General features: G+C 36.7%; 1 protein-coding gene across 1 annotated transcript in view; it reads right to left on the bottom strand.

Moving 5' to 3' along the window:
- Window positions 1-25,289, bottom strand: part of USH2A (usherin) — a 791,707-nt gene that overhangs the window by 646,182 nt on the left and 120,236 nt on the right. Inside the window, exons 9-10 of the mRNA XM_065876328.1 lie at window positions 21,113-21,308; window positions 18,224-18,354 (exon numbers count right to left, since the gene is read on the bottom strand). Coding sequence (XP_065732400.1) covers window positions 18,224-18,354; window positions 21,113-21,308 — 327 coding nt within the window. The remainder of the gene's footprint in view (window positions 1-18,223; window positions 18,355-21,112; window positions 21,309-25,289) is intronic.

Here is a 25,289-nt window from a genome sequence, read left to right as displayed (position 1 = left end):
GAAATATCTGTCTTCTTAAGCACTCATTTGGCTGGTGGTAGAGGAAAATCTAATGTTCTGTAGATTACATCTCCTCACAGAACTCACTAAAAGCCAATGAGGTTATGTGGACGCTGCCAAACAAAGTAAGAATTTGAAAAGCAAACTCAAAAGTTTAAGAACGGGAAGTCTGCCCTGGAAATTAAATTAGATTTTTAGGGTTTTGTTTGAACAGAAATACAAATGAGGGCAAAAAATCTTTTAATTAATGAGTAGATTCTTTAGAATAATCTTTTCTTTTATAGAGATGACTACAGATTTTTTTGAATAGAAATTCTTCAACTCCTACTCCTCCTTGCTGGAGAACTCATTCATTCATGCTGTTATCAACAAATGTTTGATCACATACAACCACACACTATGTACCCTGTGAGTTGCATGAGGTCATAGTATGCGAGCAATACCTCTCAGTTTCTACCAGTTCTTCCCTCAGAATTGCCAGCATTGCCCAGGAATTGTATGCAGAATGACACATGAATTGATCACCAAGTACTAGCAGTTCTAAGCAATGCCTGTAACGCACTGCTCTCCCCTGACTTGGCACACCACCATGCCACTTCCGTGCTCAAAGATATTCAAGAGCTCCCTATTGCCTACCGAACAAAGTCCAAATTCCACGATGTGACCCCAATATGCCTTTCTAGTGTCATGTGACACTACTACCATACCTCAGTGATAGCCCCAGAGTCTCTACTGGAAGGGCTTGATGGCAGCAATCTGGACGGCACTGCTGCTCAGGGATTGTTCTGTAGCTACATCTGCATAGCAAAAACACTATTCTTCTTTAGATTATTAACCAATTTTTAATGGCCTTATGGAGGACAACGGTAGGAAGAGAAAAGTGATAACATGGGGTGAGGGGCTTGATGTCTGCGCCCCTCACCCCACAGAAGGCAATGTCTTCTGTCTCCACTGTCCATCTAGTATCACGTTTCCTGCAAATAACAATAGTTTTGCTTCTTTTTTGACATCCGTGATTTTATTTTGTTCATTTTGTACTCCTTTCAACCTCTGTTACAGCTTTGAACAGAAGTTATAAGAGCAAGGATCCTTGTTTTGTTCCTGATCTTACAGGGAAAATGTTTAACGTTTATTGTTAAGTATGATGTTAAGTTTCTTTGAAGATGCGCTTTTCAGATTGAATAAGTTTTCTTCTGTTTCTAGTATGGAGAGCGTATTTATCATGAAAGTGTTCTGAATTTTTTCAAAAGTTTTTCAACACTTATTGAGATTATTATGAGATTTATGTTGTTTATTGCACTAACTGATTTTCAAATGTTAAACCAGTCTTGCATTTTTGGAATAAATGCCAATCAGTCATGATGCATTACCTTTATTATATATTTCCGGATTCAATTCACTAAAATATTCTTAAGATAGTTTACATCTATGTTCATACGGAACATTGACTTGTTCAAATGTTATTATATATTTCTGGATTCAATTTGCTAAAACATTGTTAAGATATTTTACATCTATGTTCATATGGAACATCTGACTTGTTCAAATGGACTTGTTTTTAAATGTTTTGTCAGGTTATGAGATTAAGGTTAAGTAGCCCTCATTAAACACTTTGGAAAGTACACATTCTTCCTCAGTTTTCTAAAAGAGTTTACGTAGGACTTACATGATTTATTCCTTTATGCTATTGGAGAAGTCACCAATGAAGTCATCTGGGCCTGAAGTTTTCCTTGTTGAAAGGAAATTTGAATTCTGATTACAAATTCAATGTCTTTATAGGAAGCTATTTAGGTTTTCTATTTTTTCTTCTGTTAGGTATGTATTAATGTTCTATTTCTTTTTGTGTTCGTTTTATATTAATTTGTCTACTTCACTTAGGATGTCAAATTTCTTAGGAGAGAGTTTTTCATAATATTCATTAGGATCCTATATAAGTGTTTGTAGAATGTGCTGTGATGTCCCTTTTTTTTATTTCTGATATTGGCAACTTGTTTTTCTCTTCTTTCTACTGATCAGTTTGTCAATGTTATTAATCTTTATGGAAAAAACACGACTACTGAGTTTTTTCATTTTCACTATTGCTTGTCCAATTTCTATTCGGCTAATTTTGTCTTTTCTTTTCCCTTTTGCCTACTTACTCTGTGTTTAGTTTGTTCTTTTTTCCTCCCCATCATCAGTCTTCTGGCTCAGAAAACAATCAGCTTCTCTCAGTGCCTGGCTGCTACTTGCTGATGCAGTCATTTTGCTGTTCATCCCCACTTGTCTTTATTGCCTCTCTTACCTGTTTCATAAGAGACTTAAACTATCAGAAAATAAGTGGGTGTGGGGTGGGTGTAGGGAAAGTTGAGTGAGTACAGTTGAATATTGTGGTGAGTAGGTGAAAGTGGAGGAAAGGACAGTCACTGATGGTGAAATAGGTTGAGAAAGAAGAAGGAGAAGGCATCACATAGGAAGACAAACAACAAAAGAGCTTGGGCTTACATTTCTGCCATGTATTCTACACATTCAGTTTAGGTTAGGCAATACAAGTCAAAAGAGGCTCCAGGGGAATGAGGGACAATGATTACATGGCCACAGAGTTTGTGAACTTCTCCAAATCCCAAAATAAAAACACAACTAAAAAGCAAAACCAGAAGAAGCCAAGAAAAATATTTATAACAGAACTAGGTGACCAACTATCCCTAGAAACCCCCAAAGAGAAGCAAGTGCAAAAAAACCAAGTCACAAGACATGTATGGCATCAGTGTCAGCGTAGGACAAAGCAGATAGAAGTCAGAGGGCATCTGACTTTTGAAAGACCTGAAAACTCGAACCCCAAGTGCAGTACACTTGAGAACGTTTGGAGAACGGGTGACTACAAGTGGGAGGGGTACTGCTGATCCAAAACAAGTGATGGCAAGAGATCTACAGTGGGAACTGAAGGGATTGGAGTAGCCTAGCTTCTGGGAACTCTCAAAACTGATGGACCAGGACACACATCCATGGCAAGACCCCACGCTGAGGAGACACTATGGAAAGTGGATGGGCAGAATGCTGTTTAAAAGAATATGCTTAAAGATAGAAATTCTGAAGCTGGGGTGGGTTTATCACTGGCAATGAAAAAAATTCAATCTTTCTAAAATTTATTCCTAGATAATATTAGTAAACAATACATTTCAGGAAGGTTAAATTTCATTTACCAGTCCCTGAGTGATTCGTTCATTCACTATTATGTAACCTTGATTAGCACAGGGCCAAGTACATAAGGGAATCCCCTAAATACTTGTTTATTGACTGGATGAGTTATTTAAAAGTAATTGTTATAGCATTGAAATGTGCTCAGGAGGTACTTCAAATATTAGAGAACTATAAATCACAAGTTCTACTCGGTTTTGGTAGATTTAGTAATATCTAGAATAGGCTCTGAGAAAATATTTACTCCAAATTCTCCTTCATTCAAATGTAAAAATAAAACATATTCAGTTTTAAAAATACTTGTCTCAAAGGATACATACCATTTTGAAATACTGAAAATTTTTGAATATACAAACCTATATCCAACATATGTTTAGTATATTCCAAAGCTGAGTCCTTTGACTGCCTATGACCAAATCAATCAGACCTATAGAAATAAAAGTCCCTGAAGGACAAGCCCAGGAATCTTCATTTTTAAAAATTTCTATTGGTGATCCTTATGAACACTAAGATTTAAGAACTAGCTCTTTAAGTACTTGCTACCTATTTTGTCACTGCATTATCAGTTCCTAGGGACTCGCTGTTACTCTCTTTTCTTCTTAGTCTTGTATCTCATCAAATTATTGATAGGTCCATCACTGAGCATCAGAGAAACACGGTCTTTCTGAACCGATTTAACACTGGAGCATTTATATTATTAAGCATCTAAATGTAAGCTCTGGAAATAGCCTGGTTTTAGCATTTCAAAAAAAAAAAGCATCTATGAAATACCTAATCATTTGCAGCTGCTGGTGTTTCTAAGGAAAAAATGTGTATATCTCTATTTGTCTATGTATGTATCTGCCTATCTACTTATCTACCTGTCTATCTATCTATTTATCTATCTATCTTTATACAGTATATTCTCCCTGCTAGGAGCTCATCAGCCCTAAGAAGTGGACCCTGAGAATTACTCCATATTTCTAATATAGACACAATGACTTCTTTCCTTAAGCTTCTGCCTCTCTAGAGAAGAAAAGTCCACACGAATGTAACAGGCTACCTTTGTAAGGTATTCATTCCACTTCAAAATTAAATGAATCTGCAGTGGTTTCTGCCTCATATAAATGTCACAAACTGGAGAATGCCAGGTGAATAATGTACATCATAATACTTGTTTCCGTTTAAGTGTTTTGTGATACTGCTGTTTATCACCTTGCTCCGCTATCGAAAATATTCATTAGAGAGGAAAAGCTTCCACACTGGTGTAAAACCAAGATGTCTTTTCTTTTCCATTCTACAATGCCTGTCATTTGGCAGGCTGGTATATTTTTATAGCTCCCCTCCCCCTCCAAAAGGCATTTCTGAGAAAGTGCTTTCCAAACTTCACCACCATAATCTCTAAGGAGAGTGCAGAAAGGTAAAGTTCTGAAGTATGCTCAAACAAAGTGATAGTAGGAACGGAATACTTTTTTTTCTCAATCTTTTGAGTATTCAAGACGGAAAGTGTGTAAAGAGATTCCCCACGTACTGCTCTTCCCAGCGATGGTTACATACTTGAATGGTTTTTTAAGAGGAAGTACTATAATTATAGTCCTTCTACTTCGCAAAGGGGTATAATTTCATATTGCATCATCCTTTCCCCCTCTGGTTTAGGTCTACTTCACTCAGAGATTATAAGCTATAACTTGTAAAAGATGCATATGATATACGTCACACCATGTTAAATTAAAGCATTCCATAAATGTCATCTGAATGGCACAACTGTACAGTGTGGTCTTATTGTAATTTGCTGCAAAATTACTATAGTGGTTATTAACGGGATGGGGTTTTGACTTTATCAAAATGAAAGATCTCACAGTAGCATTTAAAAAATACTTCCAGCACGAAAAAATACATTCTCCACGTGTTTAGTTAATTTTGTACAGAAATAGGCTTTTAGGAAAGTTAAATCATTTGGTTTAACAATCTTTTTTGTTTTTAGTAAAAATGATCAAAGTTGCTGTGAACCTATAGAGTAGTATGCTTGCCTACTGTACTGTTAGCTTATTGAACCAGTGAAAATGTGAATTCCAAATATATTGAGATGTTTATCTGAGATGATAAAGAAACTAAATAAATCAGGCTTGTAGAAAGTGCCTTTACAAAATATTCAAATTAATTTATGTGTAAGATAATAACCTGAATCCTTGGTACACATGAAACACCAACGGGGCTACATTAACTCGTCAGTATCACCCGAATCTCCACTGGAGAATTGTATTGGTTCTAAGAAATTAGTTTGCGACTGAATTATATATACATTGTTATTTCTTAAATATTTAGGATTTTTTAATAGAATTAAATTAATAAGATTTGGAATAACAAGCCTAAAACAAATGGATGTTTCTTTCTACTTTTGGATAGTGTACATAAATATCCAGTTCAGCAACCTGTTATGGATTTCTTTTATGCGCCAGGCACTGTAAGAGCCAGTGTTTCTAACCTCAGGTTGGACTCTGGAAACAGATAATACAAGTTTCGAATTTCTGCTCTACCCCATTATTACTTGTGTGATCTTGGAGGTGTTGCCTCATTTCTCCGAGGTTCATTGTCCTTAACAACCCAATGGATAAATCGGTAACTACTTTACCAACTTTGGTAAGGACTGAATTAATTGACCAAACATCCTTGGCATAATACTTTGTACATGGCAAGTGCAAAACAAATGGAACCTATGAGATTCTTACTGACTAGTTTCTGTCCTCATGCACTTTTAGCAGCATGTCATCTGTCTGCCAATCTGTCTTACACATTTCACAATGTGGCACTCCTATGCATGGCACCTAACCCGCGTGTGGGTAGATCAAGGTAGAGACCAGTTCTGCGGCACACCAGGATCTGAAACACTCCCCAGTTCTGCAGAAGACTGGAGGGCCTAGTGCCCTTGCCACGGGTTTGCCCTTGATCCTGGGAGCACACCTGTCTCTGGAAATGCTCAGCACATTGGGTTGGTGTGCCAAGAAGAAAGGAGTCTGGCTATGTTCTGTTCCTGAATAAATCAGTATCATCAAAAACACATAGAAAGGGTCCTTATGATGCACTGACTAATATTTGAAACATACTTACTATATCTATATCTAAATAGATAAATTCTAAGTGAAGAAAGTCAGACAGAGAAAGAATATCATATGATATCATTCATATGTGGAATCTAGTTTTTTAAAATGATACAAATGAACTTAGTTACAAAACAGAAAAAGACTTACAGATATCGAAAACAAACTTATGGGACTTCCCTGGTGGCACAGTGGTTAACAATCTGCCTGCCAATGCAGGGGACACGGGTTCGAGCCCTGGTCCGGGAAGATCCCACATGCCGCGGAGCAACTAAGCCCATGCACCACAACTACTGAGCCTGCGCTCTAGAGCCACAAGCCAAAACTACTGAAGCCCGCGCGCCTAGAGCCCGTGCTCCGCAATGAGAAGCCACCACAATGAGAAGCCCACGCACCGCAACGAAGAGTAGCCCCCGCTCTCAGCAACTAGAGAAAGCCCGCGCACGGCAACGAAGACCCAATGCAGCCAAAAATAAATTAATTAATTTTTAAAAAAGAAAACAAACTTATGGTTACCAAAGGGGAAACGTGGAGGGGATGATAAATCAGGAGCCTGGGATGAACATACACACACTACAATATATAAGATAGATAACCAACAAGGACCTACTGTAGAGCACAGGGAACTCTACTCAATATTCTGTTATAACCTATATGAGAAAAGAATCTGAAAAAGGATGAATATATGTATGTGTATAACTGAATCACTTTGCTGTACACCTGAAACTAACACAATATTGTAAATCAACTATACTCCAATAAAATTTAAAAAATAATAAAGATGTACTTTTTATTTATAATCCCAAATAAATAAGGTTTTACTTTTTAATCATAATGTACATATGTATACATTATATCTATCCATATATACATACATATACATATATATGTATCGTATTGTGGCTATCTCGCTAAAAGCCTTAAAATACTCCTAGTTTGAAATTGCCTTCAAGATCTATGATCCCTAAGCTTCATCCATGCAGTTTTGCTCTTTGCACTTGGGAGCACCTAGAGGGGCAGTGATTATTGTCTCACTTGCTTGTCCCTGGGGCCTCTCCCTCATAGGTGCTCATGAACGAGACTTCCACGTTGCATGCAAGCTGGTTCTCCTCCCACCCACGTCCAGGCCTCTTTTGCTAACACGTGCTGACACGGTTGAAGCAGACCACTTTCCACAGCTGCCTCTGCCACTACACAGGATCCACCCCCAAGCAGGCACTGCCATCAGTATTGGTCTGGTAACCCCAAGGTGCTGAGGAAGTACTATATTCTCAGGGATCCTCGTTAAAGAGAAGCCACTCTGTTGTGAATGTATCAATAGAAGAAAACATACTTCTCACTGTTGGGCTACCTTCTGTCACATGGGCAACGAGCAGAGATGACAGGTTCTGCATCCTGATCCATTCTCCTCTTCCCTAGTCCACAGCTGTAGCTAGAAAGTGGCTCCCTCACTAGGGACTACCTTTGTCCAGCCCTCCATTAAACTAGTGTAGCCATGTGACGTGCTCTCCCCCAACAGGATCATATCAGAAGAGACGTGTGCCTCTTTTGGGCCAAGACCTTTTAAAAGGCGGGAGTTGTTTCTCCACATTGTCTTGTCCTTTCCTAGTGAAAGGCAGAGCTACGGAGTGGAAGAGGCTGTGCCCTGAATTGTCGTATGGAGAAGAGCCACCAGGCAACCAGGAACAGCTGCCTTGGAGGGGTTAGAGGAACAAGGAATAAACTCCTATATTGTTTGGGTCACTAGACATCTCGGGGTCTATTCATTACATGCGCTTAGCTTATCCTAACTACTGTCGGGAGCAATGCAGTTGCAAACCTTGTTATTACCTCATACTTGTTAGTTAAATCAACAACCACTTATTACCTAACATGTCTGCCCAAACTATCAGCACTGTTGAATCTGACCTTAAATGCCTGAGGTATTCTTACTCGGCCAAGTTTGTATATCCTGGCCCTTGGGATGAGTTCATTCCCAAGGAGGTGCCAGATGTATCCAAATATGTGGTACTCAACTTAGGCTGAGGCTGGGAACGTCACCGTGGTCGCAGCTTCATCTATTTTACCTTCAGTTTACCACAACTTTGAATCTTGGATAACGTCTTCAGAATGAGCCTTTCCACCAAGCTCAGCTCCATTTCCTCCTTCTCTTCGCATGTGCACCCCAGCACCTTTATCCCTATCTTTGTATCTGGCCCTCTACACTCTCAGGTTGATCACTTATCACTCAGCTTACCAGCTGCAAGAGAAATGTTACTACCCATCTCTCCTTAAGTCTCTGAACAAGGTACCACATGACTTATGACCAAATCTTCATGTCTTTCTTAAAGCTCCACATAAACTCCCCACCTTTCAAATCCTTCAGCATCCTAATGCTTACAGCCAATACCCATACATCATACTATTCAAGGTCAGTCTCCTTATAGGTCGAAGAAACCTGTGCATTACTTCTCTTTGTACACTTTAATATTGGGGTAACACAAAATACAAGGCAATATGTTTCTGGACTTTTAGATATGTTGTGGTAATTAATGACAAATACTTAGTTCTGAGCAGAGGAGAGAGTTGATGAATTGCAGGAAACATTATGCAGAGAAAGTATATCCTGCTCCATTTTTTAATGTATTTCCTTGACAATTATCACCCTGGCAGATCAATCAATTTTCACAAGTAGGATTCTTATTCCTTACGATTCCATCTTCCATGGGTCGAATCTGGAAATACTTCCGTCACTGATGCCTTTCCATTTCATCTAATTCATCTCAACCACTCGACTCCTGCCTTATTAATTTCTTTTTTAATGTCTCTTAATCATTTCTCTCTCTTCTGGCTCTATTACAGCCGTTTATTGATGCCTTCTTGAGTATTGCAATCAACCATTCTTCTCTCTTTTCATAAAATTACAACTATATTTTGGTTTTCAGCCAACTTTTAGATTCCTTCATTCACTGTTTTTTATTTCCATTGTTTTAAAAAAATGGCTTAGGTTAAATCTTCTGATTTTGAGGACATAGTTTAGGGTACACTTTGACTGCAATTTAACAGGGGCTCAGCATTGTGGAAAACTTAGAAAACCAGTTGGCTTTAAGGTGGAATTCAGAGGATAGGAGAGGGTGAATCCACTCCTGACCAAGTGTGTGCAGAAGGACACACTCACATTTACCACTCCCCAACACAGGTCCATATCTAGATTCTTTTCTCTATGCATCTTTGATAGACAGTTTTCTAGCAACTTGGTTATTAAAGACTGGTCCACATACAGCAATGAGGCATCACCTGGAAACTTTCACAAATATGGAATCTCAGTCCCTGCTCAAGACTTTCTGAATCAGAATCTGTCTTTGAAAAAGCATCTGAGAGATTCACATACACATTAAAGTTTGAGAAGAATTGCGCTGGCCGACCTCCTACATCTTGTCTGTTGTGGCTTCACTCTCATGGTTTCCTCAGCCAGGGCCAAGAACACGGCAAAGTAAAGGAGAAAGAAGGGAAGAGAGATGGAGAAAATCCCAGGCAGAAAAGCACTCAGACAGCATTGCCTGAATGCCTTCTGCATGAGGCAGGCCATACGTTAGGGCCTTTCTCTCGAATGTCCTCACCACATCAGCATCACCTGTGCACATAGGTCAGGAACAGCCTGGGATCTCTACATAAATGTACTTCAAGTAGGACCTTCATAGGTCCTTCCCCAAATACCTCAAAAGAGTTTTTTAAAGCATCAGCCAGGCCTGGGGCTCTATCTGGTTCCTTCTGGACCTAAGTCACACTAGATGAGGAAAAGGGAAAGAACGTTCAACCTCCAACTCAGGATATATATCCAACACCTCAGGCACTGAGTGCAAAGGAAACAAGAAGTGCAGTGACATTTTGGGAGACACATTATGTGTATCTCTACTATTAGCCAAGGCTGCTCATAAGATGAATGGATTTATTTTCCCCAGTGCAGTAATTTTTCTTTTTTTTTGGCCCAGATATATCTTTTGGGTACTGAAAGCTCTCCCTTTAAAGATACATAAACAAAACAAAAAGTACACAGATACACTCCCACATACAATCTAAAGGTATATATGGATGCCCTAAAACTCATCCATGGTAGCCCTAGGGATCCCAGGACTCTATATTAAGGAATCCTCAATAATAATAATGACTCTTCTCCATTGTCTCCTAATAATATTAATATTATTATGTGCTTTAGATGATCTATGACTTTGATGGTCTTGACTTTGGCATCAGCAATTTTAGGGTTTAGTGACTCAGAGCATTACTTCATGCCATTTTCAAGATCTTGGCATTCACAAGAGGAACAATTACAATATTTCTTATGGAAGAATACGACAAACATGCCATACCTTATGAGACTGGATGGAGTTTCAAATGACAACTGCCAAAGGGGAAGTTTCCTTTCAGAACACAGAATGCACAGCACAGTCACTCAGGCCATTTGGGGCTGGCTTGGTTCCTAAGTTATTATAACAAAATGAGACTTGAACTACTGCCTAATTTCCTTGTATGCTCCCTAATATTATTAAGGATTGTAATTGCATGAATTTTTAAAAATGGGCTTGAATTTAATTTTACAGTTTATAATTCTGACATTGTTGACAGCTTTTTTAGGGTGTATTCTGTTGTCCCACTGAAAATGACGGTAAGCAATTTTAGAAATCTTTTATAACATTATTTAGGCAAAGGTGTACTTGACGCTATATTTCCACATATAATAGTAATCCGTATAATTTGTGTCTGTACGTGGAGCATGAGAAAACAAAATAAAAATTAGGTAAAATGTAAATGTGATTTAGAGGTGGAGAATGTGGAGGTTTTAAATTCACGAAAGTGTTCTATCACTGTATCTACCTTCAGATTCCTATATGTAGCTCTTTCTGCCTCCATGTCAGATTTCATGAAAATCCTCTTTATTTTTTCTGAATATAAAAATTATCAACAAAGCAAATTAGTCAGAAAAAAAGAAAAAAAATGTTTTTAAAACAAGGAAAAATGTTAATTTTTAAAAACATCTTTCCTTTCATGCATTTTTAAATTAGATTTTTGTACGTAGAAAATGACACACAGAAGCCTCTTTTTATTTTTTTTATTTTTGCAGTACACGGGCCTCTCACTGTTGTGGCCTCTCCCGTTGCAGAGCACAGGCTCAGGCCATGCAGGCTCAGAGGCCATGGCTTACGGGCCCAGCCGCTCCGCGGCATGTGGGATCTTCCCAGACCGGGGCACGAACCCGTGTCCCCTGCATTGGCAGGCGGACTCTCAACCACTGCACCACCAGGGAAGCCCAGAAGCCTCTCTTTAAAAACGCCTTTTCTATTCTTGTCTCTCTTTTTCTCCTATTCTCACTCCTGAGATCAAAGTCCATGTTGTAATATATACTTTGTACGTTGTAATATGTCCGTACTTTTTTCCTCTTACTACTGAATAAAATTCCACTGAGTGGATATATTACATTTTATTTATCCACTCATCAGTTAATGGACATTTGGATTATTTCTACATTTTGACTATTATGAATAAAGCAGCAATGGACATTCATGAATAAGATTGTATGAGGATATATTTTTTCTTTTTGCTTGGATATATAGCAAGGAGTTAAAGTTGCAGAGTCGTATGGTAACATACGTATGGTAACAGTCGTATGGTATTTAATATTTTGAGGAACACCAGACTTTTCCAAAGTGGGTGCACATTTTACACTCCCACCAGTAGTCTGTGGGAATTCCACTTTCTCCATATCCTCATCAAGACATGTTACTATCTGTACCTTTAATGATAGCTATCTAAGTGAGTTTGAAGTGGTGTCTCATTGTGCTTCTGATTTGCATTTCTCCTAAGACAATCTCCACAGCATTTTTTCATATGCTTATTTGCCATTTGTATATCTTCCTTGGAGAATTGTCTATTTAGATCCTTTACTCATTTTTTAATTGAACTGTCTTTTAATTATTGAGTTGTAAAGTTTTTCTACAGACACTAGAGACAAGTCTCTTATTGCCTATACGCTTTGCAAATATTTTCTCCCATTGTTTGGGTTGTTTTTTCATTTCCCTGATAGTGTCCTATGTAAAACAAGTGTTTTAAATTTTAATGAAGTCCTATTTATCCATCCTTTTGTTCCTTGTGCTTTTGGTGTCATATCTAAAATGTCACCGACTAATCTAAGGACATGAAGATTCACATCTCTATTTTCTTCTAAGACTTTTATGGTTTTAGCTCTTACATTTTATTCTTTGCTCCATTTTGAGTTAATTTTTGTATAAGGTATGAAGTAGAGAATCCAACTTCATTTTTTGCATATCAGTATCATTTATTGAAAAGACCATTGTTTCTTCATTTGTCTTGGAACTCTTGTTAAAAATCAACTGACTGTAAAAGTGATGGTTAATTTCTAGACTCTCAACTCTATTACAGTGATCTGGGTATCTCTCCTCAAGCCACATCACACTGTCTTGATCACAACATTATAGTAAATTCTAAAATTGAGACGTGTGAATCTTCCAACTCCCTTCTTTTTCAAGACAGTTTTGGCCTTTTTTGAGTGCCCTGAACTTTAATATGAATTTTAGGATCATCGTATAAATGTCTGCAAAGAAGCCAGTTGGGCCTTTAACAAGACTGTGTTGAATCTATAGACCAGCTGCCATCTTAGCAAAATTAAGTCTCTGATACATGAATATAGGATGTTTTTCCATTTATTTAGTGCTTCTTTAATTTCTTTCAACAATATTTTGTAGTGTTCAGAATAAAAGTTTTGGACTTATTTTATTAAATATATTCCAAAGTGTTTTAGTATTTTGATGCTATTTAAATAAAGTTGTGTTCTAAATTTCATTTCAGATTGTTCATTGCAAGTACATAAAAATACCACTGATTTCTGTGTATTGATCATGTATTCTGCAAACTTGTTGAACCTTATTAGTTCTGACAGACAGTATTTTAATAAATTTGATAGGGACAGAGTAAAGGGACAAAGTAGGTGATGAAATAGCTAATAGCTAAGGAGAGAAAAAAGTATGGGAGACATCTGTAAGTTAATGATCACTCAGGAAAGCTGGTTTACTTAACCACAAAACCAAGCAGGCTTGCTAGCAACAAAACCATGCAACAGAAGCATGAAACATGCCCCCCACAAATAAAACAGTGGTGGCATGAGACCCACATCCTGCCCAGTGAGTTCAGTAAGTTCATGATTCCTTGGACATGCTCCTCTGTGCACACTGAAGAAAATAAAAGGAAAAGGTGACGTCATACTAAAACCTGAGATGATTTACCATTTTTAGCATATGTTACCGCCTTTTTGCTCATTTCCATTGCGCCATGACAGTCCCGGCTTGACCATGTAGGGACAAAAAAAGTCCCCCACCTGACATGGAGGAGGAACTGATGATGGAAGCCTGATGTCTACCCAAGAAAAAGGAAGAAGGTGGTCTTTCCCCCACTTCTCTCTTTTCCTTTGATTGTAAAACTGTAGCCCACTAAGTTCTTGGGGCACGGCACCCTCTCATTAGCCCGCTTGTAAGCCTCACAAGCATCCTATTCTAAAAATTCCCTTATCTATCACTTTGCCTCTCACTGAATTCTTTCTGCACTGAGACATAAAGAACCGGAGCTCCTCAGAGCCACCCAAAACACCACCTATCGGTTTCAGATTCCTTGGAATCTTGGGATTTTTTAACCTACAAGATCATGTTATATACAAAGACAGATAGTTGTACTTCTTCCTTTTCAATCTGGATGACTTTTTTTTTTTTTTTTTTTTGCGGTACGGGGGCCTCTCACTGTTGTGGCCTCTCCCGTTGCGGAGCACAGGCTCCGGACGCGCAGGCTCAGCAGCCGTGGTTCACGGGCCCAGCCGCTCCGCGGCATGTGGGATCTTCCCGGACCGGGGCATGAACCCGCGTCCCCTGCACTGGCAGGTGGACTCTCAACCACTGCGCCACCAGGGAAGCCCTGGATGACTTTTATTTCATTTTCTTGCCTAATTTCCCTGGTTAGAACCTGCAGTACAATGTTGAATAGAATATTGTTGTCTTATTCCTGATCTTAGGGAGAGAGCATTAAGTTTTTCACTGAAAGTTTTCATTTATAAGTAGGAGGTCAGTTGTAGGTAGGTACTGTGTAGATGCTTGCTTTCAAGTTGAGGAAATTCTCCTCCATTACTAGTTTTCTGAGAGTGTTTATCATGAAATGGTGTTAAATTTTGTCAAATACTATTTCTGAATACAGTATTATAATCAGGTGACTTTTTTCTTTAGCCAGAAAATAAGGTGATTGTATTGTTTGATTTTCAAATATTGAAACAGAATGCATTCCTGGAACACAACCACCTTAGTCTTTAATTATTTTAAAATACTGCTGAATATCTATTTGCCAAAATTTTGTTTAAAACTTTGGCCTCTCAATTTATGAATGATATTGGTTTGTGGTTTTCTTTCACGCACTGTTGCTGGTCTTGTTTGCTATCAGGATAATATTTTTTTCATGGGCAATCTTTAACTTTCAATTGGTTTATCAGACCAGTTACATTGAATGGTATTATTGCTATATTAAGGTTTAATAAGTCTGCCATTTTATTTTTTTGGTTTTTATTTATTCTATCTGTTTTTCAGTCTCTAGCTACTTTCTCCCTGTATTATTACAGGTCATATGAACATATTTTATTTTATTATATCTTTATCTTTTTTACATGAACATATTTTAGAATTCCATTTTGATTTATCTGTGGTGTTCTTGAATACATCATCCTTATAATAAGCCTTTTTAGTTGTTGTCTAGATATGACATTATATACACAGATATCAAAGTCTGGTAGTTTTTTTATTTTACCAATTCCAGTTAAGTATAGAAAAATTACTTCCCTTTACATTTCTTACCCTCTCCATTTCTGATATAATTGTTTTAAATATCTCCTCTAATATATTGAGAACCACATTAGATAGTGATGTAATTTTTCAACCGTCAAAAAATTTTAAAAACTCAAAGAGGGCTTCCCTGGTGGCGCAGTGGTTGAGAGTCCGCCTGCCGATGCAGGGGACATGGGTTCGTGCCCCAGCCCGGGAAGATCCCACGTGTCGCGGAGCAGCTGGGCCCGTAAGCCATGGCCGCTGAGCCTGCGCGTCCGGAGCCTGTGCTCCGCAATGGGAGAGGCCACAGCAGTGAGAGGCCCGCGTACCGCAAAAAAAAAAAAAAAAAAAAACTCAAAGAGAAGGGGGAAAACGTGTCATATTTAGCCATATTTTAACTCTGATTTTTTTATGCCTTTCTGATGTTTCAAGATTCCTTCATTTATCATTTCCTGTTTAGCGAAGTTTCTTCAGCCAAATTTTAGAGTAGGTATATGCTGGAGACAAATGGATGGATGCTTTAAAATCTTTGCATGATAATTCTTACATCTATATCACCTTGATGCTGGTATTGTTGATTGTCTTTTTTCATTCCATTTGATATTATCCTAGTTCTTGTAATGATAAGTGAAATTTTATTGGAACCTGGACATTTTGGTGTTATGAGACTCTGAATCTTACTTAAGTCTTGCTTTAACAGTCAGGCCTCCTATGAAACTCTTCTGGTGAGTGAAGAGAGGATGTTGCCTCACTATTGCCTGGTGGGAATAGAAGTCAAGGTCCTCCACTCTGGCTCCACTGACTCAGTAGGCAGGACTTGGGGTTCTGACTCTCCACTAGGACTCTGAAAACACTGCCCTAGCTGGGAGGGGAGAAACACCTCCATTTCAAGGAGATCTCAAAGAATGTTTACCTATATTGATGACATCAATGATCAGAGAGGTCCTACCTTCTGAAATGTCATTGCCCTGGGTATGTTCATGTACAATTCCACCCTAAAATTAGATCCACCCCATGAGAGCTGGAGAAAGAGATCCAGAGCCAGTAGTGTACTGGAGCCATCTCCACTGTATAAGACCATTCTTCCCAAATTCATATTTGGTGACATCTCATTGGTAGCTTAAAATTGATGATGTGGGCTTTTAATTTTTCTCAGATACCCCAATGTTAAATATTTACAAGCACAGAATTACTAAAACTGTCTCCTACCCTAATAAAATGGACTTGAAATAGGAATTTGAGAAAAATTAGGTTTTAATTTCTTGCATACTTGAGTTGTAGAATTGAGGGACAAATCTGCTACCCTTTACTTCATATGGGTAATGACATATAAATGAAACTTTGGGAGCTGTAACTTTAGTTCACAGTTTTTCAGTACTATATACCAAAATTACTTTACCTTAGATCTTCAGGGAGAAAATGTATTTAAGTGAAAAATTTATGTAATGCTTAGATTATTACAATAACCATTCTAAATGACCATCCGACTATGAGATTAGTGCTCAGACAGAACCTCTCTTCATTTACTTAACACTTATTAAATAAGTATTTATGGGGTGCTTATTATGTGACTGAAACTGTACTGCTTGTGTTGGACAGAGAAAAGACAATGAAGTAAATAAGTGAATTTATTTAATTTGCTGAAGCAAACAAATGAATTTATTTAATTTGCTTAATTAAATAAAGGCTACAATGAAAATAACATGGGATGATGTAAAATACAGTGATTTGAAAATGTTCTACAACTGAGTGATCAGTGAAGAAATCTCGAAAGATATATCAATCTTTGAATTGAGACTTGAATAACAAGCAAAAGACATCCATGTTGAAAATTCAGGGCAAATGTGTAAGGGTGAAATGTGTAAAGACAGATTTTACTAGTCAACACATATAAAACTGTAATATGACTCTCAGAAAATAGTGCCTCAATATCACAATATAAAAACAGTAGAGATTGCCTTTTTAGTTATTTTTCAACCTCCCAGCTTTCCAATGAAGCATATCACACACTATGGTTAATCTGAAGGTCTTCAAATCCATATTAGCTCACTTTACATTTGGCTTTTATTTGTTAAAACAGTTTTTAATACATGCCCCAAGTTATATGACAAATATATTTTGCCTTGGAATAATTATCATTCCATTGTAACTTAAAAGAATTTTTTTTTCTTTAACCAGACTGTGATTTATGCTCTTGGCCACTGCATTCTCAACTATTTGCAAGAGAATATGTAATTATTAAAAATTAATACAATCATTGAATTGATTCTCCAAGGTAAATTTGCCTTTTATCTACTTTCATGTGGTAATATTATCAGAACAGGTAAAAAGCTCCAGCTGAAGACAGCACATTTAAGTATGGAGCTGCTTTTCCTGATGTATAATACAGTTACAATCTGTGTTCATATAGGTCAGACATCAATATTTGTGATGTTAGTAATTAAAATTAATAAAATGATAAAAACCCATTGTACTGTTAGATAGAGAAAAGGTTAAAAGAAATTTAGACCAGAGCTACCATAATTTCCATTTGGATCTACGTGTAAGTGACTTTTGCTATACTATCTTCTATGGAATTTGGGAGGAAAACTGTTCTTGTTTACTTAATATCACTTATTAATATTAATTCACCAGTTATTCCAAGACACATACTTAAATTACTTCATTGTTTACTTGGAACCCCAAGCTTCCACGTTTTTTGTTTGTTTTTGCGGTACACGGGCCTCTCACTGTTGTGGCCTCTCCCGTTGTGGAGCACAGGCTCCGGATGTGCAGGCTCAGCGGCCATGGCTCACGGGCCCAGCCGCTCCGTGGCATGTGGGATCTTCCTGGACCGGGGCATGAACCCGTGTCCCCTGCACTGGCAGGCGGACTCTCAACCACTGCGCCACCAGGGAAGCCCCCACGTTTTTTGACAACTGTAAAATGGACCACCCAAGTAGCCTTGTATTTTATATTCATATTAAAAGTTGCACAGAAACACCCCGAAAGCAACCACCTCTTTGAAATGTAAGCACACACACAGAGGACTTCCTGATATAGCCCTCAGTATCACTGATAGACCATCTCCTAAATTAGTTTCTGGAAGAGAGCAGTTCTTTACCTTCAATAGTGAGAACTTACCTGATCACACAGGAAGCTATTGTTTTTAGTGCCAACTTTATCACAGTCACAGGGTTTGCAAACATCTATGGCTGAAGGATCTGCACCAACTTGTCGGAAAAAGTAATCCTTACACAGCTCACAGTTCCTCCCTGCATCGGGGAAAGGTTATGCATTATGACTTCCAATTCATTAAAATCAGCTGCATAATTCAAAATTAAAGACTGTATTCCTTTGAGGGAATTCTATAATTTTAGGGATGTCCATTTTAATGCACCTTTCATCTCTACCTGCCAATTTAGTGATCCACAGCATATGAAACAATGAACCTGTTACAAACTGTGCTCTACTTCATTAAACTCCCATCTGTTATATAATACCACACTTCTAAAAAGCTGTGCTTTGTAGGGGCCCATACATTTTGAAAGAGCTTGTTTCCAAACTTAAAATTCTTATTTCTAAGACCAGGTACTGAATCTAAATCAAATATGAGAAATTTCTACATTCGTGGCAGATGATAGCTCTACAGTTGGAAGCAAATAAGCATATATTATTCAAATATTTTTCCAAAACTAAATCTTATAAAATAGAAGACTGCTTTTAATGTAATTTATTATTTCATAGTTAATGTGATTAAAAGCAAATGCTTCTGTTAGTACTTATGGCCATTATTTTTCATTTCAAATATCAAAATAGAATTTTATATTTAGCTACATCAAATAAATTTCATATTAAATATTAGAATATCTTGACACATTAGAAATATGAGGTAATTCCTATTGTTTACAATTTATTATTCAGAAAATTTCCCTTTCCATTTTATATAAGAAAGTAATCTAAACTACAGGGAGTTTCTAAACTAAATGTGAGTAGCATATCAGATCACTGAAATTGAAATAAAACTGAAGGCTATCAATTCCCCCTTTAAACATGATGCACTCTTCCTCAAATATTGCTGAAACTGGCCCAATATTAGAAAACTATGAAAACAACTTAATCAAATGAAAAACTCACACTCTAATGGATTTTGGCTGTGGACAAATTAAATGGATTTATAATATGTCTAGAATATTTCCATTTCTATATGCTGAGGACTCCCAAATTTATATCTCCAATCTGAAATCTCTCCTTTATTTATCATTCAATGAATATTTATTGAGTGATTACCATGTTCCAAACTCTGTGCTAAGGGCTGAGGAAAATACAAACTGCACCCTTTTCACAGAGTACCTTATAGTCTAGCAGGTAAGATGAATCCTAATTAAATTATTACAGGAATAAATATATATTTACAAACTGTGATAACCATAAGATGCCACTAAAGTATATAGATTATACTGATCCTCTCTGAAGCATCATGGAAGTCCTTTCTTTAAGAAAGGAGCTTCAGAACTGTGTTTCTGACTGCCCCAGAGAGAGTTTCTTCTTTGTTTCTTGGAAACACACAGTGAACTTGTCCAGAACAGAACTTGCCATCTTTTCCTTCAATTTGATCCTCCTGTATTTCCTATCTCAATGGCTGGTACCAACGTTGATCGTGTTGCTCAAACTGGAATGTTAGGCATAAGTCTTGACTCTTCTTCCTTCCCTTACCTACACTCTGCACCTTGCTCGGAAAATGCTGTCACTGTCTACCCTAAGTGTCTATTGGATCCGCTCATCTCTATCCACACCACCTTAAATGTTTTCCCGCATTATTTCTCATCTGGACCACTGCAATATCTGACTAACGTTTTTTCCCAAAACACTTTTGACCCTCTTCAATCCATTCTCCACTTTATAACCAGATGGGTCTTTAAAAAACACAAAATTCCTTTCCTTGAGTGCCCTGAAATGGCATCTCCTTAACCTTAGGATAGAAGCCAATCTCTTTATCATGGTTTAGAGAGCCCTCCAGTATCTGGGCTCTGCCTTTCTTCCTAGTGCCTTTTCTAACAATCAGCCATTTGCACTTTCAACAGTTCTTCAAGGGCGCCATGTTTTTCTCTCCTCTAGGCCATTGCACAGCTGCTTCTCTTACTGGAAAACTTTGTTCATGCTCCTAATCCCCAACCCCGCTCCTTCACCTGGTTAACTCCTACTATACTTCCCCATCTTAGCACTCATCAGGCAACTTTTTAATTGTTCCTTTAATAGGGTGCCTTTACCACCATGTAATAATCCATACAAAGACAAGAAAATTCATCATCTTGTTAATCCTTATATTCCCAGCACCTAGCCAAGAGCCTGTCCCACTTTAGGTTACCAGAAATTATCCAACAAATTCATTCATGCTTCAGAGTAGCACACTTTCAAACCCATCAGACTTGGGCCATTATATTTTACAAATTCAGACATTGTCTATTTCTGCTTGTAACATATCAGTCTTTCAGAAAATAGTAATTTTTCAATGACTAGTCAAAATGCTGGATGGTTTTGGGGACAAGACTCTAATAATTATTTTATGCATTTAATGAACATTTTTAAAAAGAGTATTCCCTGATTACTAGAGTCCATACCAAATCTGAATGATTGTAATCCTCTCTACATGGGAATCCAGACATAATGGAAGATCAGAGGTCACACAGAAAACTTATTTCAAGGATATATATACTCAGAATAATACAGTAATTCCTGATGTATCCAAAATATATTCACGATCTAATCAAATGATGTGAACTTATTTAAAAAGAAAAAAACATTTTCCTGAAAATATATAGTCTAAGACTAGAGTGTTATATCTGAAAACTACCTAATCATTTGGAACATGAAGATTCAGTAAACCAGAGTGGTTTTCAAGCTTCATGGTATGAAAACACTTTCTTAAATAAGATAGCAATAACATAATTTAAAATAATATGCATTATATATAGAAGCACAAGGGCTTCAAGACCAAGTCAGCTTCTCTTATTTGTGTTATTTGCTAGTTACCTGTAGTGTTATGCTCACAGTCATCACAAACTCCTCCACCTCCTCTGTGGTGTTCAAATGGAAAGGGATCCACTGAGATGTTGTAATGGCAGCTTCTGGAATGGCTGTTACATTCACAGGGTTTACAATTGAAGGCGTGAACTTGATCACTTTGGCGAAAAGGCTTGTCATTATAAAGAGGCAGGCAGTGATCACACTAGAACAATAAAGTAATATCAGAATGATAAATATATAAAGTTGTGCTTTGTTTCTTCTTATTTACATATCCGGCACTTTCACTAGATAGAAAGCTAATATCAAATAGTTGAAAATCAGCAACTATTGTATTTTTCAAAGTACTTTATAAATCATAAATTAGCATATTACAGTCATGGTAGTGCAGAATTGTTAAAGTGACAATGCAAGCTGAAACCATTTAAAGTGATCTTAATAACCAATGGGGAAAATTATGATTGTTCCACAATCTGAAATTTTTTGTGAAAACATTAAAAGCTTGACTTCCAAGTCCTGCTTCCACAAATAAAGAGCTTGGAATTGCCACTCCATCATAACAAAAAATAAAAAGTTGAACAGACTGAAAAATCAGCAACTCTCCCTGGATCCCTAAGTGGAGGACACAGGGCAAACATCTGTCCCCAAGATTGGAGAGACAGGCAAATAAAGGGAGTCTCAGCTATAGGATCAAAGACTCACTAGCAGAAACTTCCATGGGAACCAATGCTGGGGTAGAAAATCTGAATTATAATTGATATATTGCTGGAAGTTCACCATGAACAAGTCTGATAATTGAAAACTCCAGGGTAGTGTAGTTATAAGGGGCCCTCACCATTCTGTGAGATTTTCTTCCAGCGGCTTGACCAGGTTCTCATAGTAAATGAACTCAGGGGAAAATCCCTGGGTGCTTCTGGCAGAGGGAGAAGAATGGAAGCATTTCGAAGTACATCAGAGCACTCTGTTCTTAACGATATCTCCCTCAGGATAAATTACTTAACCAGAGCCTAAGGGACCTAGAGAAAGGAAATACTCAACTCCAGCCCCCTCTTGTCACTCTATCCCACCTAAAGGGGAGGTGGGCAGAGGGGACAAGGAGGCACACATGAAGTTCACAGTCCAGAGGCAAAGGCTTACTAAAAGACTGAAAACTAAAGGGAAATAGAAAATAGTAAAACTAACATTTAATAATCATAAGACTATAGAACACTTGCCCTCTCCTCACTCCTCACCAGCACATTGCTAAAAACCTATTTACAGCAGTTCCTCTCACCTGGCACATCATGTCTGGCTTTGAAGAAAAAAATTACAAGGCATACCAGAAGGCAAAAAACACAATTTGAAGAGAAAAAGCAAGCATCAGAACATGACAGAGATGTTGATGTTAGAATTATCAGGCAAGGAATTTAAAATCACAGCATGCAAGAACAGATGGGCAATATAAGCAAAGTGAATGGAAATTCTACAAAAGAACCAAAAAGAAATGCTAGAGATCAAAAACACTGTACCAGAAATGAAGAATGCCTCTGATGAGCTTAGTAGTAGATTGGATAAGGCTCAGGAAAGAATCTCTGAGCTAGATGATATATCAATAGAAACCTCAAAAACTGAAAAGCAAAAATAACTAAGACTGAAAAATCAGAACAGACAATCCAAGGACTGTGGAACAACTACAACAGGTGCAACATATGTATAATGGGAAGGAAACGAGAGGGAGAATGGAATAGAAGAAATATTTGAAACAATAATAATTGAGAATTTCCCCCAACTTAATGTCAGACACCAAACCACAGATCCAAGAAACTCAGAAAACACCAAGAAAGATAAATTCGAAAAAACCCACTATACCTAGGCATATCATTTTCAAACTACAGAAAATCAAAGATAAAGAAAAAATTCAGAAAGAGAAACCAAAGTTAAAATACACCTAACCTATACAGTAACAAAGAATTATATCTAACTTCTCCTCAGAAAACATGCAAGCAAGAAGAGAATTGTGTGAAGTACTTGAAGTGTTGAGAGAAAAAAAACTACCAACCTAGAATTCTGTACTCTGCAAAATTATCTTACAAAAGTGAAGGAGAAATAAAGACTTGTCAGACAAACACAAATTGTGAAAATGTGTCGTCAGTAGACCCTACTTGCAAGAAATGTTAAAAGAAGTTTTCTAGAGAAAAGGAAAATAATATACATCAGAAACTTGGATCTACATAAAGGAAGAGTATCAAAGAAGGATAAGTGAAGATAAAACTGTAAAAACTTCCTATCAGTTACAAATGTAAAGGGAAATAGAAAATAGTAAAATTAACATTTAATAAACTGTAATTTAATATTAGAAACTTTGAGAATTATTTTCCTTGTAAAAAAATCATTCAGTATCTTGAATAATGCTTGCTTTCTTATTCTGTAAATTTCCATATTGAGCAAGCATCTTTTCTAAGCCTTGAGAATTGTCATACTCCTTTCTAAGTATGGATCAGCCTGCTTCCATCATTTTCATGTTTTTGCTTTCACTGACATGCAATATCTCTGAGATTCCTTTAATGTAAACTTTTTGTTGGCATCATTTCCTCTAGGACATCATTACCTATTCATCACAACCAATGTCCTCATTTATGCTAAATTCACATTCATTAAGTTGCCCTGGCTGCATATATAAAGTATTCCAAATGGTGACAGTGTTCAGCTATCTGTTCTCTAAAAAGAAATGTTTAATTGAAATTTCACTCCCAAAACATTCTTTCTTTCCATCTTTGTTGGCCAATTCTTCTTTTTCCAATATTCATATTTATAAAATATCACATGGGTTTATCACTTAAAAAGAGGTTAGACCACTACAAGCTTCTCTGTGAACGAACTGATTAATGGATGTGCACTGACCAGTCACCAATAGAGTGAAAGAAGCTGCGTGATTGGTCACTGATCATGATGTGCAACAGTTATACATATAATTTGTAGACTGACAAGCCAGCAGCAAAATTTGTATTTTATGAAGTTACTTACAGGTAATATATCATGATAACTAATATTTGAACCATGTTTTTAGAGGATTGGTGTTTAACTAAAACAGACCTGTTATGTACTGGATCAATTAAAGGCTAGAAATTTTTTTAAATTAGTGCTTTTAGCATCTAATATACATAGAATTTATGGAAAAAGCAAAATTTATTCCATAGATTAAGGAACTATTCATGGGAACTGTGTTAAACTTTTAGCATAATTATGTACTTAATAAAAGTAATACTATCCTTTTCATAAAATAAATAAATGAAGTAGAAAATAAAAATCACTGCTAATTCAACTGCCAAATGATAAGCTACAATATTTTAATGATTTTTTCAAAACTTATGTGTATTTTTTTCCTTTTTCTCAAAATTAGGAATACACAAAAACACACATATACACACTTATAACCCATACTATTACATAGTCTCTTATCATTAAATATCATGAATTTTATTGCATTACTTATCATATTGTTCATAAAATAACTTATTTAGCCAGTCTGCAACTACAGCAGAAACATTTTGCTTCTTCTAATTTTTTGTTTTTCTTGTGGATATTACCTTAACAAAATTATAAGTGATAAAGTTGTATCATAAGAATGTAAATATTTTAAAAGATTTTGTGAAATATGACCACTTTCTTCTAGAAAAATTAAACTAATTTATAATCCCACAAGTAGTATCTGAGAATGTCCATTTTCTTGTGTTCTGCTCAACTAAAGTCTATGATTATCTCTTCACTATTTTGATTTTAGAAAAGTATCAATCACTATTTCAGTATGTATGTTGCTGATTACTAGTAAGGTTTTATATTTTTCATCTAGTTTTGATAAAATATAGTATTTTTGTGAGAAAATTGCTCATTTTTATTTTGCATATTCATTTTTTCTTATTGCTTTTAAATATCTTTTCATACATTAGGTACATTTTTCTTTGCCTGTCAAATAGTGAGGATTTAGTTCATAATTTTCAATATATACTTATATTTTATTTTCTTTTTCTACTTCACTTCTACATTAATGGCCAAAAATTTTAGCACCATAGTTAATAAGCATGCCACAGTGGTGAACGTGGATATATTTGTATTATTTCTGACTTTAATGAAAATGTCTTTAATATTACAACTTTTATAATGATGTTGACTATTGATTTTAGGTAGATGATCTTTATCACTTAAAAGG

Source organism: Phocoena phocoena, chromosome 1 (genome assembly GCF_963924675.1).
Source record: "Phocoena phocoena chromosome 1, mPhoPho1.1, whole genome shotgun sequence".
Taxonomy (NCBI): domain Eukaryota; kingdom Metazoa; phylum Chordata; class Mammalia; order Artiodactyla; family Phocoenidae; genus Phocoena; species Phocoena phocoena.
The sequence above is the reverse complement of the archived record's forward strand: the minus strand, read 5'-3'. Positions and strand labels throughout refer to the sequence as shown.